This window comes from Dipodomys merriami, unplaced genomic scaffold (assembly GCF_024711535.1).
Source record: "Dipodomys merriami isolate MVZ:Mamm:240054 unplaced genomic scaffold, mDipMer1.0.p SCAF_3, whole genome shotgun sequence".
Taxonomy (NCBI): domain Eukaryota; kingdom Metazoa; phylum Chordata; class Mammalia; order Rodentia; family Heteromyidae; genus Dipodomys; species Dipodomys merriami.
The window spans coordinates 72,891,814-72,905,734 of NW_027204492.1; the positions used below are offsets into that span (position 1 = coordinate 72,891,814).

General features: G+C 48.0%; 1 protein-coding gene across 4 annotated transcripts in view; it reads left to right on the forward strand.

Annotated features, from left to right (window-relative positions):
• Nlgn3 (neuroligin 3) overlaps positions 1-13,921 on the forward strand; it is a 32,125-nt gene that overhangs the window by 4,100 nt on the left and 14,104 nt on the right. For 2 of the 4 annotated variants that reach the window (XM_070040290.1, XM_070040291.1), the window contains exons 3-5: positions 184-243; positions 5,094-5,153; positions 7,002-7,151. In XM_070040290.1, coding sequence (XP_069896391.1) covers positions 184-243; positions 5,094-5,153; positions 7,002-7,151 — 270 coding nt within the window. The remainder of the gene's footprint in view (positions 1-183; positions 244-5,093; positions 5,154-7,001; positions 7,152-13,921) is intronic. The other 2 variants (XM_070040292.1, XM_070040293.1) reach the window with 2 other exon arrangements.

The window sequence follows — 13,921 nt, forward strand, 5'->3', positions numbered from 1 at the left end:
CTCCTCCCGCGGGGGCGGGGGTCACATTAAGGTAAGTGACAAACAAAGGAGATGGTGGGACAGGCTCTCTGCCATGTGCCGACTGCAGAGCAGCTCAGCTCTTGGGGCCTGGGGGTGGGGGTGGGGTGCATGCCCCTGGGCAGAGGCCTCCTGTTATTTTTTAGTTTTTTATTCATTTTACAGTAAAGCGGATTTCCAAGGAATGCGCCCGAAAGCCCAACAAGAAAATTTGTAGGAAAGGAGGTAGGTAGCGAGCTGGCGGGGAGGGAGAGAGAGAGAGAGGGAGGGCTGCCTGCCCACCTGCCCTTACCCCTGAAGACCCAGCCTTCCTTCAAGAAGCCCAGGTTCAGGGGGCGGTGAGCAAGCATAACGTTCACCTCATCAGAGGGCCTTGGCTGCTTTATAGGGAAGTTTCAGTGGCCTAAGTCAGGTTCAGAGCAGAAGCAGCAACTCTATTGCCTCCAATCTTACCAGCTCCAAATTCCATCCTAATGTGTGGGCCAAAATCAGAGCCAGTGGCTCTCCTGATGACACCTCAGGAAAAACTTTAGGCAACCAAAGCAGAGTCAGAGGCTCTGTTCTCTCCCTCAGGGAGCAATACCACAAGACACTGCCCTGTCCTAGGTTGACAGTCTAGACTCAACTCTCCCAGGAACCTTAGAACAAACACATGTACAGAGTCTGTTTTTCCTTCCACATGTACACCCAGTCCCTGCCTCTGGCCAGATCCTAGCTGCTCTGGTGGCAGAATTCATGGATCTCTGGTGGCAAATTTTAAATTTATCCTCTTGCCAAGAGGAATTTATTCCTCTGTATAGTGGTACTTCCTGCCTGAATATCTTTTTTTTTTCCTGCAAAACATTCTTATATCTATCTCCAAATCCGTCCCATACCTTTAGAAGCAAATAAGGCAGGGATCAGTATCCCAAATTTACAAATAAGGAAATGGGCCTAGGGGAGTTACTTGTTGCTGCTCAAGGCCCTATTGCTACTGTGTAGCAGATCTGGGGCCAAAGCCTGGGCCCCTTGACCCTCAGGGCATGTTCTTTCCACTGTAGCTCATGCAGGCAATTCCCATATGGCCATTCCCACCTCCCAGCTGTGGAAGAAAAATGGTGACATGGGGCTGGAGTGGGCCGACTTGAAACCATTAATAGCTTACGGAACAGGTGGACAATCACAACCTGATCCCTACAACCCTTTGGCAAGCTTGGAGTTTGTTTTCCTTTGATGTTGTCAGAGTGGGGCCATCAACATTCCTGGGACAGAATGCTCCCTACTAATCTTGCCAGGGGCCAGGGGCTCACACCTGTAATTCTAACTACTTAGGAGACTGAGAACCTGAGGATTGGGGTTCAAAGCTAGCCTGGGCAGAAAAATCCATGGGACTCTTTATCTCCAGTGGAGCAGTAAAAAGGCAGGAGTGAAGCTGTGGCTCAAGTGGTAGAGCATCAGCCTTGAGTGTGTGTGGGGGAAAGCCAATCTAAGAGCACAAGAACCTGAGTTCAAGCCCCAGTATCAGGACAGGGTGGGAGGCGGAATAATCTCTGGGGGAAGAATAGGGAATCTATGTGTTAAACACATGCCTTGAGAACTTTTGATGCACATTGGAGCATGGACTGATACATGATGCCCTAAGGACAATGTTTTGTCCTCTCCTACACAGTCCCACCTTCAAACACAGTAGACAGCCCATGCATGACTTTCACTCCAATGCAAGGTGCTGTGGTGCTTCCAGAAGAGTGCAGGTCTGGGAGCATGAAGCTTGATGGAGTCCTAACTCAGCTTCCAACTCACAGTAGGACATGAGGCCAGTCTTTTAAGAACTTCTGTTTCCACATCAGAAGGTAGAAGGAGGCAACTGTGGTCTGAAAATTCCATTAGCCTATAAATATATTCAAGAACAGTATCTCTTAAATGTGCTCCCATGAGTTTTGTGATGTCTTGGGGTGAAGAGAGTAGATGCCATTACCATTAACAACATCCCAGGGCTCCAGTAAGAGTCTAGAGCAGCCCTGATACTCCAGCCAGAGAGCTGACTGGAAGCTGCCTCTCAGTATGAGTGTTTACCAGTCACAGTTGTGAATAATGACTGAAGTCATGGGCTAGGTGCTGTTGGGATGTGGAGGGATGTGAGGCAGAGGAAGAATTTAGAAATTACAGCGAATCCCAGTATTGGAGAAGCTCCAAGTCTATTAAAACTCATGTGGGAGCCAAGCTCCAGTGGCTCATGCCTATAATCCTAGCTAACTCAGGTGGCTGAGATCTGAAGGTCCCAGTTCAAAGCCAGCCTGGGTAGGAAAGTTTGTGAGACCTCCAATTATCCAGCAAAAACCTGGAATTGAAGCTGTGGGTCAAGTGGTAGAGCACCAGCCTGGGAGTGAGGGAGGAGGCTAAGGAACAGTACCTAGGCCCAGAGTTTAAGCCCTAGTTCTAGCACAAAGCAAAACAAACAAAAAAACTTCATGTGGAGTCAGGTATGCTGGCCTGTGCCTATAATCAGCTAGACCAGATGCAAAGGTAGGAGGATCACAGTCTGAGGTTCACTCAGGCAAAGTTAATTTGAGACTCTACCCAGAAAAAAAAATAGCTCGGCACCAGTGGCTCAGGCCTGTAATCGTAGCTACTCAGAAGGCTGAGATCTGAGGTTCAAAGCCAGCCTTGGCAGGAAAGTCCATGAGACTCTTATCTCCAATTAATCATCAGAAAACTGGAAATGGCACTGTGGCTCAAGTGGTAGAGCGCTCTCCTGGAGCTGAAGAGCTCAGGGACAGCGTCCAGGCCCAAAGTTCAAGCCCCACAAAAAAACAAAAAAACAAAAAACAAACAAACAAAAACCCTAAAAACAAAAGGAGTAGGAGTGTGGCTCTAGCAGTAGAGCACTTGCTTAGAGAGTGCAAAACCCTGGTTTCTATCTACAGCACTGCAAAACTATCAAACAAACACCAGCAGCAGCTAGTTTCCCTAAGCCCCACAAGGCTAGTGTGGGAAATGGGGACAGGATTGGAAGAAGGCATTTGGTCATTTAGCTATTCAATTGAGTTCCCTCTTCTGGGCCTGTTGGCCATTTGGAACAGTTACAAATCTTAATCTCTTTTGGGGAGACCCATACCCAGAGGTCATTAGGGCTTTTGTATGCATAGGTCTGGAGAGATGGCCCTTGGCAGCTTTGCATAGTGTCTGCCAATGGTGCCTGGTGAGGCCCAGATCAGCAAGGAATTGTTCAACAGGGCCATGCTAAAGGCATCTGTGCAAGGGAGGTTGGGCCAGTGCAGCCATGAAGGAAGGACAGGAAGCAAAAACTTTCCTGGAGGAAGATCTGCTCTCTCCCCACCCTCATCAAGGTGGAAGAAATCAGTGTGTAGGGACAAGTAATTCTTTTCAGTTCAGTGGGCTGTCCACTATGTAGGTAATGATGTCTGGGTCCCATCAGGGTTCTGAAGGTACCACTGGCAGGTGTTGAACTAACCTGTTAAAGACGGTGAGTGCCACTGCAAGTTCAGGAAGCTGGAGGCGTTTCTACTGCGAAGCTGAGCTCTTGCTTTAGATGAAAAGCCATTTTGTAGTAGGAGAGTAGTTCCTGTTTTGATTAAGAGCTAGAAGGATATCCAGTCATCAGAGCTCAAGACAGCTGAGACACAGGGCTATTTGCTTCCTACAGGCTGGGGGGTATCTGGTGTCCTGGATGCCAGAGGGTAATGCTTGGGATGCCAGCAGAATTACCTCCATTACCACACATGATCTGATCCAGCATCCAGGCAGTAGGCCCTCTCTCTCCACAGACATTCTAAATACTTCTAGTCTCCTCAGAACAGGAAGAATTGATGCCAGCCTACCCCAGGTCTTGAATGTCTCTCTTCTTTCTAATCTCTCTTCTTTCTAATCTCTCTTCTCTCCTCCCCTCTGCTTTCCTCTCTACTCCTCCCCTACATCCACACTCCTCTTTCTTCTCTCATTGACTTGTTCCCCTCCCCTTCCTTTCCCCCCTTCCCAAAAGGTGGCATGGTACAGTGGAAAGACCATAGACTTTGAAGTCAAGCAGACCTGGGTTTGCTTCTTACCTTTAGCACTTCCTAGCTATGTGATCTTGAGCAAGTCACTTGACCTCTCTGAACCTCAGTTTCCCCATCAGTGAAACAGGAATAAAGATAATACCTACCTCCCTGGGGTGTAAGGATCAAACAATATGGGCAGAAGCAGAATACCTGGCACATGGTAAATATTCAGTATATGGTAGGAACTATTGCCATTATCCCTATCTCTTTCTCTCCTCTCTGTCTCTTCTCTGTCTCTCTCTGTGTCTCTGTGTCTGTCTCTCTCTCTCTCTTTCTCTCTCTCTCTTCCCTCCTCCCTGTCTCCCCTTTCTTCCTTCCCTCCCTTCCCCCTGGCTCTCTACATCTCAGAGCAATGCTTGCTGCTCTCAAGACTGGTTCCTGTGGGCAGGAACCCCATTTGCCATTAATCAGAGCAGGGGTCCCCAATGAAGGCCAGAGAGTAAACTTCATCTCCCATTTTCTCCTGTGGGAATCAGGGTCAGCTGAGGCCTAGCTCAAGTCTGTGCATTGGGTCCCAGTAGCTCAGGCCTGGGGCCCCTGGTACGTGTCTCTGCTCTAAGTTATCTCATATTGATATCCACATGTGCTGGCAATGTCACTTCTCATCTTCAGAATCTGCCCCTGCTCTCCAGCTCAACTTGCCTGTGTCCACCTGCGCAGTCCCTCTCCCCACCCCCCCCCACTGCCCAGAATGAATCCTTGCTGAGTGGGTCTCTGGCCCTGTGCCCTAGCCCACCTGCTGCTACCTCCTTCCTACCTGGGAAGGGAGTTGATTGAGAGGGGCTGCTGGGGACATGGAGGTTGGGGCAGGGAGGTGCAGGGAGGCCAGCACAGCAGAGGCCTGCAACACCGTCATCCTGATGAAGGTCTGAGCCTCAGCCCACCCATTCCCTCAGTTCTTGCCATCCCTCCTGCCTGTCCTGGGCCCAGGCCCAGAGCTGGCTTGCTGGGCCACACTGCAGTCATGCTGTTTTTGAATTCTCTCTCTGTTTTGTTCTCTGTTCTGTGCTGTTGTGTCTCCCCGTGTCTGGTCCCCAGGATCCGGCGCTAAGAAACAGGGCGAGGACTTAGCGGATAATGACGGGGATGAAGATGAAGGTATTTGGGGGCTGCAGGGCGCGGCGGCTGGTGCATGGCACAGAGCCCCTCCCCTTTCTCGATGGGGAGAAGCCCCGTCTGTCTGTCTGTCCGTCCGTCCGTTGGTGTGTTTCTGTTCCTGTACAAGGCCGTTGGGCTGTTCCTCCGTCTTTGGTCCGTTGGCCACTGGGAGTTCCAGGGTGATGGAAACGGCTGGCAGGAGCAGGGATCACAAGCAGAGCTATGGGGAGGGCATCTCCCTTGCCCCGAGCCCCCTCCCTCCCCCCGTCTTCTACGGTTCATGGGCACCTGCCTGTGCTGAGCAGCAGGGAGTGTGGAGAGGAAACAGGGCAGGGGAGGGTCTGGAGAAGTACAAAGGAAACTGGACGGTGTTTCGTTAAGGAGACCTCTGTGTCTCTTGGAGAGGCCCAGCTGGACGGCGCATGGAGGAACAAGACAGTGACAGAGGCTAGAACCTCCCCAGCCATCTCCCAGAAAGAGAGATGGTCCCAAGGTCAGGGACTGCAGTAGATTTAGGACAAGACCAGAAAGGCTGTGGGCTAATGTGCCAGGCTAAAGCCATCAGTAGATGGCCTAAGCTCCTTGGGTGATGGTTGGACCAGCCTTCTTCCTTGGAGTAACAGGTTCGTTTGTTCCACAGAGAGCACACCCCCTTCTACCTCCACACGCTGGTCCTACTCCACCCTGGAGGGGCCAGCCAACTCAGGGGGCCCATTGGTGATGGGGAGAACTATGTTGGTGTGACAGTCCAGCTTACAGACTGACAGACTACAGGCAGAGCCTGTAGATCAGGCTGAGAGCCTTGTCTGGACTGCCCCAGGCCTGACACCAGACACTAGGCTGCCTGAGCGTGGGAGCAGTCACTTGATGGGCCCTCCTTGAATGGCCCCTGGGGAGGATCCATCTTCTCTTAATGCTGACTGGGAGCAAGCTGTGTTGTTTTTTTTAATGAGGGGGGACATCCCCAGTGTTTCTGCTTAAGTCCACCCTAGGGAGAATGGGGCAAATGGGCACACGTGGCTGAGACACTACATCAGTAAGGCTCCCCTACCCCACCTCTGCCATTCACTTCCCTTTTCCCGCCTCCTTCCTCGTTCTCTCCCTGTGCCATTCCTTATTCCCACCCCTCTTGTCTCTGTCTGCACTGGGGGGCAGGGGGGAGGCAGCTCCTGCCAATGGCCATTTTTTCCATGTAACTGGTCTAGTCTTGGAGGTTTCAGGGCTCCCCAGACCCTGCTCTCAAAAGCCATGTCAGGTCCCAGGACTCCTGGGTGCCCAGGGCAGGGACTCACCTGATGCCATTAAGAAACCACCAGTTCATGCTCTTCTTGCTGCCCCCTCCAGAGCCCAGCTGTGGACCACCTAGACCTAATTATATTAGGCCCACCTGGTTACTTTCAGTTGGGAGGCAATCAAAACCTGAGTCTTTAAAAATACCATTGAAAGGGTGAACAAATGCAGTCATGGTATTCAATATACACTATGTAAAAAATAACTTTGCAACTTATGGGCAGGGATGAGAGGAGGGAAAACAAAGGAAGGGGTACCATTGTCCAAAAAAATTGTTCTCATTACCTGCCTTATGCCATGGTAACCCCTCCAAATATCACTTTAATCATAATAATAAATTTATATTAAAAATTTTCTATATCATTGGAATTCAACTGACTCTGGCCAAAGCTTGAGCTCTGGGCTAAGTAACCTCATGAGTCCTTCCCTCAGATGGCAGTGGTGTCCTGGCACCTGGGATAGCTTTACTGCTTGCAACCACCCCCCCCCCCAGGGCTGGCGGGGGTGGGGGAGGAAGGGCATTCTATCCAGCCTGTGTCTCACCCCTTCTCCTTACAGACATCCGGGACAGCGGTGCTAAGCCTGTCATGGTTTACATCCACGGAGGCTCTTACATGGAAGGGACAGGCAACATGATTGATGGCAGTGTCCTCGCCAGCTATGGCAACGTCATCGTCATCACCCTCAACTATCGAGTTGGGGTGCTAGGTACGATTCCCTGCCAGGTGCCTAGAAGAAGGCCTGGTTTCTCAAGTTGGGAGGAAAAAATGCTGGAGAATTCAAAGCAAGTTACTTCGATTCTCTAGCTATTGTTAAGGACCATAGCCATAGCTTGTATCTCACCACCCCTACCCAGCTGATGAGGGATTCCTCATATTCCTAGGCCCTTTCTTTGGACCCAAGTACATGCCACTGAAAATTCAGTTTAAATTGCACATATTTGTTTAAGTCCCAAGCCAAGTCTCTCCTCCCACACTTTGTCTTGACTGAGTTTTGTAGGGTTCATTAATTTTTGTTTTTGGTGTCTTTATTCTTACCCCTATCCCCAACCTCACATGCCTAAGCACTCCATACCTATACACTATGCCTACTGATCCACCCATGACCACTTACCCTTAAGCCCACATACATCCACTCTCCATGCATACAGTTCTTTCTCACTCACCCTCACGGAGCAAATGTGTGTCACTCCAGGTCCGCACTACAGACCCCTCACACATGAACACATTCTTCTGCCAGTTCATAGACACATATAACCCTCCTCACATCCACATACTGTATACTTCCCATCCACACCCCATTTTTCATCTTCCATATACATGCATATATATAATATGTACACACATTCTCGTATACTCCCCACAGCTCTGTACTCACATCTATACCCATGTACACAGAGTGTACATCACACTTTTCCTCTATCCCCATACTGACATCTCCCACAAAGACCTATACCCTGGACAGCCATGGCTACACTCAAACTCCACATCATTTACATGTACATAAATATCCTTCCACCCACCCCACACATACACACTCCTATCCTTCTTCACTCCTTCTCCACTTCTGCTGCCACTCCACACACCCACATAACTGCATACATGCACACATCTGCCCCTTGCTTTCCTCACATAAGCACAAACCAATATGCTCCCTCCCTTGATGCAAAACTCCCTACTCATCCATCTGACATGTGAACCAATACTAAACCCCCACACCTATCCCTGCCTCTACATCTACAAATATCCATCCACTATGCACATCTACACACACACCTATAGGCTCCCATCTATATGCATATACATGTATGCATAAACACACATACATGCTTCCCATACATGCTCTGAATATATACATCCCACTCGTACACATGTGCTTCTTTCATCACTCCACAAATCTCTACTCATCCATGGATCTAGAGCTGCATCTGTATACACACACACACACACACACACACACACACACACACACACACACACACACACACACATCTCCCTATCCTGAGAATACCCTTACTTCTCCCTATACTTGCATGCCACAAGTACATATACATGTACACATTCTACTCTCTCCATACATACATCTCCATTCATACCCAGTGATACTCTTATTCACACATTTATTTCCCAATTGCCTCTGCACACGCGCGTGCGCGCGCACACACACACACACACACAAGCACTTCTCCCTGCAATACACATGCTCATTTGAGTGATTAGGCTCCCTCTCTCTGCCCTGTACCTTTCTTAGTTTCTTAGTGAATTCCAGGGCCTATCTATGACCAAGGTCTCCTGGAAAACAAGTGCCTCAGGGAAGGTGACAAAGCACATAGGGCCTTGCTCCCTTCCAGACAGCTCACCCAGGCTCCACACCTCTGTAGAGACCTGAAGAAGCTAACTTGTTTGCTGGAGGGTTTGTGTCCTCAGAATTCCAGCAGGAGTCTAAGGTGTTTGTCAGGTCTGTGGGCCTGAAGGCTGAACCCGCAGTTATATCTTGCTTACTCCCTGACTAGTTGAAGGGCAGAACTTTATTTTTAATTTGCTCTGGAGTATATTGCTTTGCCAGTTCCAATCCCAGAGGTCTTGGCACTACATTTCACTTCCAGGTGGCAATCCCCTCTTGACTTACCTTAATATTATGTAGGATAGGAAAAAACTTATTGTGAGTTCAAACTGGAGATATGATATTCTTCTGAGAAAAGATGAGTCAGCCTGCATCCCCTTCAGTCTCTCCCCGGACACACAGAGTGTGCTGGTCGTGACCCTGATCCCTCCACAGGCTAGTGGACTTTACATTTCTGTCCTTCTTTCTTATTACACGCCTCAGACACCATATCAAAGCTCTTGTAAGCTCCTTTGTCTTGTTAAGAAAGGGGATCTGGAGGTCAAGGTACCATGAAGGTGACTGTAAGTCCACACACTAAGGCCACACAATTCCTAAACAGCAATGATTATGCATAGACATGATCCGATGCAGATATCCAGCCACTATGCACATTACTTGATGGATGGTTACAAGTACATCTGCTAATTTCTTAGAGTAATAGAAAATACTCAACTTAGCTGCTTTTGTAAATTATCAACACAAAGTGCCATCTATAAGGTTTACTAGAACATACAGAGAATTCTAATATGTACCACTTCCATATTGTCAGGCCAGCTAGGAATGAAGGGAAAGCATAGAACAGAGAAAAAAAAAACCAAGGGAAAGTAAGGAAGAAAAGAAAAGGGGCAAGTACTGGTGGCTCATGCCTGGAATCCTAGCTACTCAGGAGAATGAGCTCTGAAGATCATGGTTCAAAGCCAGACAGGCCAAGAAAGTCCCTGAGACCCTTCTCTCCAATTAACCATCAGAAAACCAGAAATAGAGCTGTAGCTCAAAGTGTTAGAGTGCTAGCCTTCAGTGAAAGTGCTCAAGGACAGCACCTAGGGCCTAAATTCAAGCCTTATGACCAACCAAAGGAAAAAAAAGAAAGAAAGAAACAGACCTGGGAGAGCAAAAATGCTAAGGTACTATTGGGGAAATGACTAAGTGAAGAGACAGAAGGAAAGAGTTGGAATTTCAGTAGGTTGTGAGGACTGCAGTGTCCTTTGAGAGTTGTAGGCAAGGGCTGGGAAGGTGGCTCAGTGGTAGAGCATATGCCTTGCATGCCAGAGGCCCTGGGTTCGATTCCTCAGCACCACATAAGCAAAAAGAAAAATGCCAGAAGTGGCGCTGTGGCTCAAGTGGTAGAGCGCTAGCCTTGAGCTGAAGAGCTGAGGGACAGCGCCCAGGCCCAGAGTTCAGGCCCCACGACCGGACCCAAAAAAAAAAAAAAGAGAGTTGTAGGCAATACAGAAGGTTGTTGCACAGGATCACCGTAAATGATATCTTCCTTTGCTAGCTACTTCACAACTCTTCAGCTCCTCCTCTTCTCCTTCTTCTCTTTCTTCTCCTTCTTCTTCTTTTGTCGGTCATGGGGCCTGAACTCTGGGCCTAGGTGCTGTCCCTCAGCTCTTCAGCTCAAGGCTAGCATTCTACCACTTGAGCCACAGCACCATTTCCGGCTTTTTCTGCTTATGTGGTGCTGAGGAATCGAACCCAGGGCCTCATGCATGCAAGGCAAGCACTCTACCACTGAGCCACCTTCCCAGCCCCTGCTCTGATTCTTAAGTTTCATTTTTTTTTTTTTGGGTCCGGTCATAGGGCCTGAACTCTGGGCCGGGGCGCTGTCCTTCAGCTCTTCAGCTCAAGGCTAGCGCTCTACCACTTGAGCCACAGCACCACTTCCAGCTTTTTTCTTTTTGCTTATGTGGTGCTGAGGAATCGAACCCAGGGCCTCAGGCATGCAAGACAAGTGCTCTACCACTGAGCCACCTTCCCAGCTGATTCTTAAGTTTCTATATTAATAGTTCTTAACATTCTGGGGACTCTTATGAGATTCCAATGAAAGCTATGAACTGTCCCACAGAATCAAACACACACACACACACACACACACACACACACACACACACACACACACACACACACACCATATAGAAAGTACTTCACAGGGATGGGAATGTAGCTTAGTGGTAGAGCACTTGTCTAGCATGAGCAAGGCCCAGGGTTCTAGCCCTAGCACCACACACATACAAAAGAAAACTTCATGGAAGTGGAAGTGTAGCAGAGTGCCAGCCTTGAGTGAAAAAGCCAAGCAGGAGCTTCAAGGCTGAGTTCAAGCCTCCGTACTGGCTCACACACACTCAAAAGCAAAATTTCAAGCCAGGTACTGGTGGCTCACACTTGTAATCCTAGCTATTCAGGAGGCTGAGATATGAGGATCACAGTTTGAAGCCAGCTTGGGCAGAAGAGACCATGAGACCCTGATCTCCAATTAACTACCAGAAAATCCTGGGGTTGGTTCAGTTGGTAGAGTGCTAGATAATAAGCAAAAGTGTTAGGCATTGAGTTTGAGTCCCAGTCTCAGATTAAAAAAAAAAAAAAACAAGAAAAAGCCAGGAGTGGAGCTGTGGCTCAAGGGGTAGAGCACTAACCTAGATCAGAAAAGCTCAGGGACAGTACCTAGGCCCTGAGTTTAAGCCCCAGGACACAGAAAAATTTAAAAAGAATTTCACGATACCCTTGAAGTTCATCCATGGAGCTCGTACTAAGAAAATTCATTTACAACCTCCTCTCATTTGGGTAATCAGAACAGTGCCTTGGGGAAGAAGGGGTGTGACCAGAATATTATTCTTGAGGCTTAGGCATTCTTTGATGATTCAAATATCATTATCCCATGCTTAGAAGGAGTTATAAACTAAGATTTGGTCTGAAGTTCTCCACTACTTCCTGTGTACCTTTCAGTTCCTGTTCTGGCACAGAAATATAATCAGTAAGCCATTGATTGCATCTGGGTACATGTAAAATATATATTTTTTGTCTCTTGGCACCAGACATAGAACATGGGTTTGTCCATGATGCTTGAGGATTTTGCTGTGTGGCAGAGGCTCAGTCATTTTGTTTTCCAAGACATCACAGAACAGGTGGCCAATTTTGGACCAAAATGGCATGCATGTACCCTCACCCCCATCAGCTTCTCCTGAGTAGTGAAACAATGTAGCTTAGTGGTAGAGTGCTTGCCTAGCATGCATGAAGCCCTGGGTTCAATTCCTCAGTACCACACACACAGAAAAAGCCAGAAGTGGTGCTGTGGCTCAAGTGGTAGAGATAGCTTTGAGCAAAATAAGCTCAGGGACAGTGCCCAGGGCTTGAGTTCAAGCCCCAGGACTGGCAAAAAACAAAGGAAGAAAAAAAGGAGCTTTTCTAGACATCTTGGTTGATTCATGTATATGGAGAACATCACAGTCTTGTCCAGGGAAGAAGGGTAGCTATTATTTCACTGCACTTGAGGCCAACAAAAGAAAAAGACTCCAGCAGGATATAGGATATTCCTGGGCTAAGGAGCTAGGGACTTGCCTCCTTTTATTCTAAGTTCCAAAATTAACAATACTACATCCCTGATTGGGTACCCTCCAGGTAAACCAAAAACCTGGTCAATATCAAGCCTTGAGTGATTTAGGTACAATCTGTCAAATCATCCCATCTTCTTTTTGATAAGCAGCTTACTAGGTACCACAGTATCAACTTGGGTCCAGGGAAGCTGGCTTAGATTTAGTTAGACAGTTTATGCCTAGCATTGGGTATTTTAGCCTCTCTTGTCTTGTGGTTTTTAGGGGTGGCCAGGATACTTGGAAACAAAAATAAGTGGCTGATATCCCAAACCACCAGATTGTGTGTGCTCCTGATGGATCACACTCACCAAGTCTTTTTTTTTTTTTTTTTTGCCAGTCATGGGGCCTGAACTCTGGGCCTGGGTGCTGTCCCTCAGCTCTTCAGCTCAAGGCTAGTGCTCTACCACTGGAGCCACAGCGCCATTTCCGGCTTTTTCTGTTTATGTGGTGCTGAGGAATCGAACCCAGGGCCTCATGCTTGCAAGGCATGCACTCTACCGCTGAGCTACCTTCCCAGCCCTCACCAAGTCTTCTTGACCCCATTTGGATGTAGTTCTTTTTTGTGTATGCCAGAATTAAGGCTTGAACTTAGGGCCAAGGAACTTTCCCTTAGCTTTTTTTTTTTTTTTTAATTAAGGCTGCTGCTCTACCATTTGAGCTATAGCCCCACTTACAGCTTTTTTTTTACTGGTTAATTGGAGATAAGAATCTCATGGACTTTTCTGCCTGGGTTGGTTTTGAACCATGATAATTAGATTTCAGTCTCCTGAGTAGCTAGGATTAGAGGCATGAGCCACTGGTGCCCAGCTGGATAATAGTTTGTTTTTTTGTCGGTCATGGGGACTGAACTCTGGGCTTGGGCACCCCTCAGCTCTTCAGTTCAAGGCTAGTGCTCTACCACTTGAGCCACAGTGCCACTTCCAGCTTTTTCTGCTTATGTGGTACTGAGGAATTGAACCCAGGGCCTCATGCATGCAAGGCAAGCACTCTACCACTGAGCCACCTTCCCAGCCCCAGGATAATAGTTCTGGAAGCAGAATTCTTCTTGTAATAGGGATCACTGACAGGGCACCATCCACATGCTTCAGTGCTCCCTTTCTGGAAGGTCAAACCATCCACCCAGTTTTCAGTCCTTTGTTCCCTAGCCCAGGAAATTGGTTCATGTTGGAGAAATCTACCACATCCAACTGCAGACTTTGCTGCTGATTAAGACCGACATCTTTGACATATTTCACTGAATGTGAAATGAAACTGGTGAAGGCTGAAGCCAAGTCTGCTATTGCCTAAGTAAGAGAAAAGGAAAAGAGAGTATGAGGGAAGGAGACAGAAGGGAAGGAAGGTTAAGAGAAAGACATAGTGATTTTTGCCACAGGGTTTCAAGGGGTAGTAGGCAACCGAATTGGGTCTTGAGCTCCATAATTTTTTTTAAAGACTTATAGGTATGGCTTTAGTTTTCTTAAGGAACATGGCAATTTTGAGTTGAATTTTTCCACTCATCCTTGA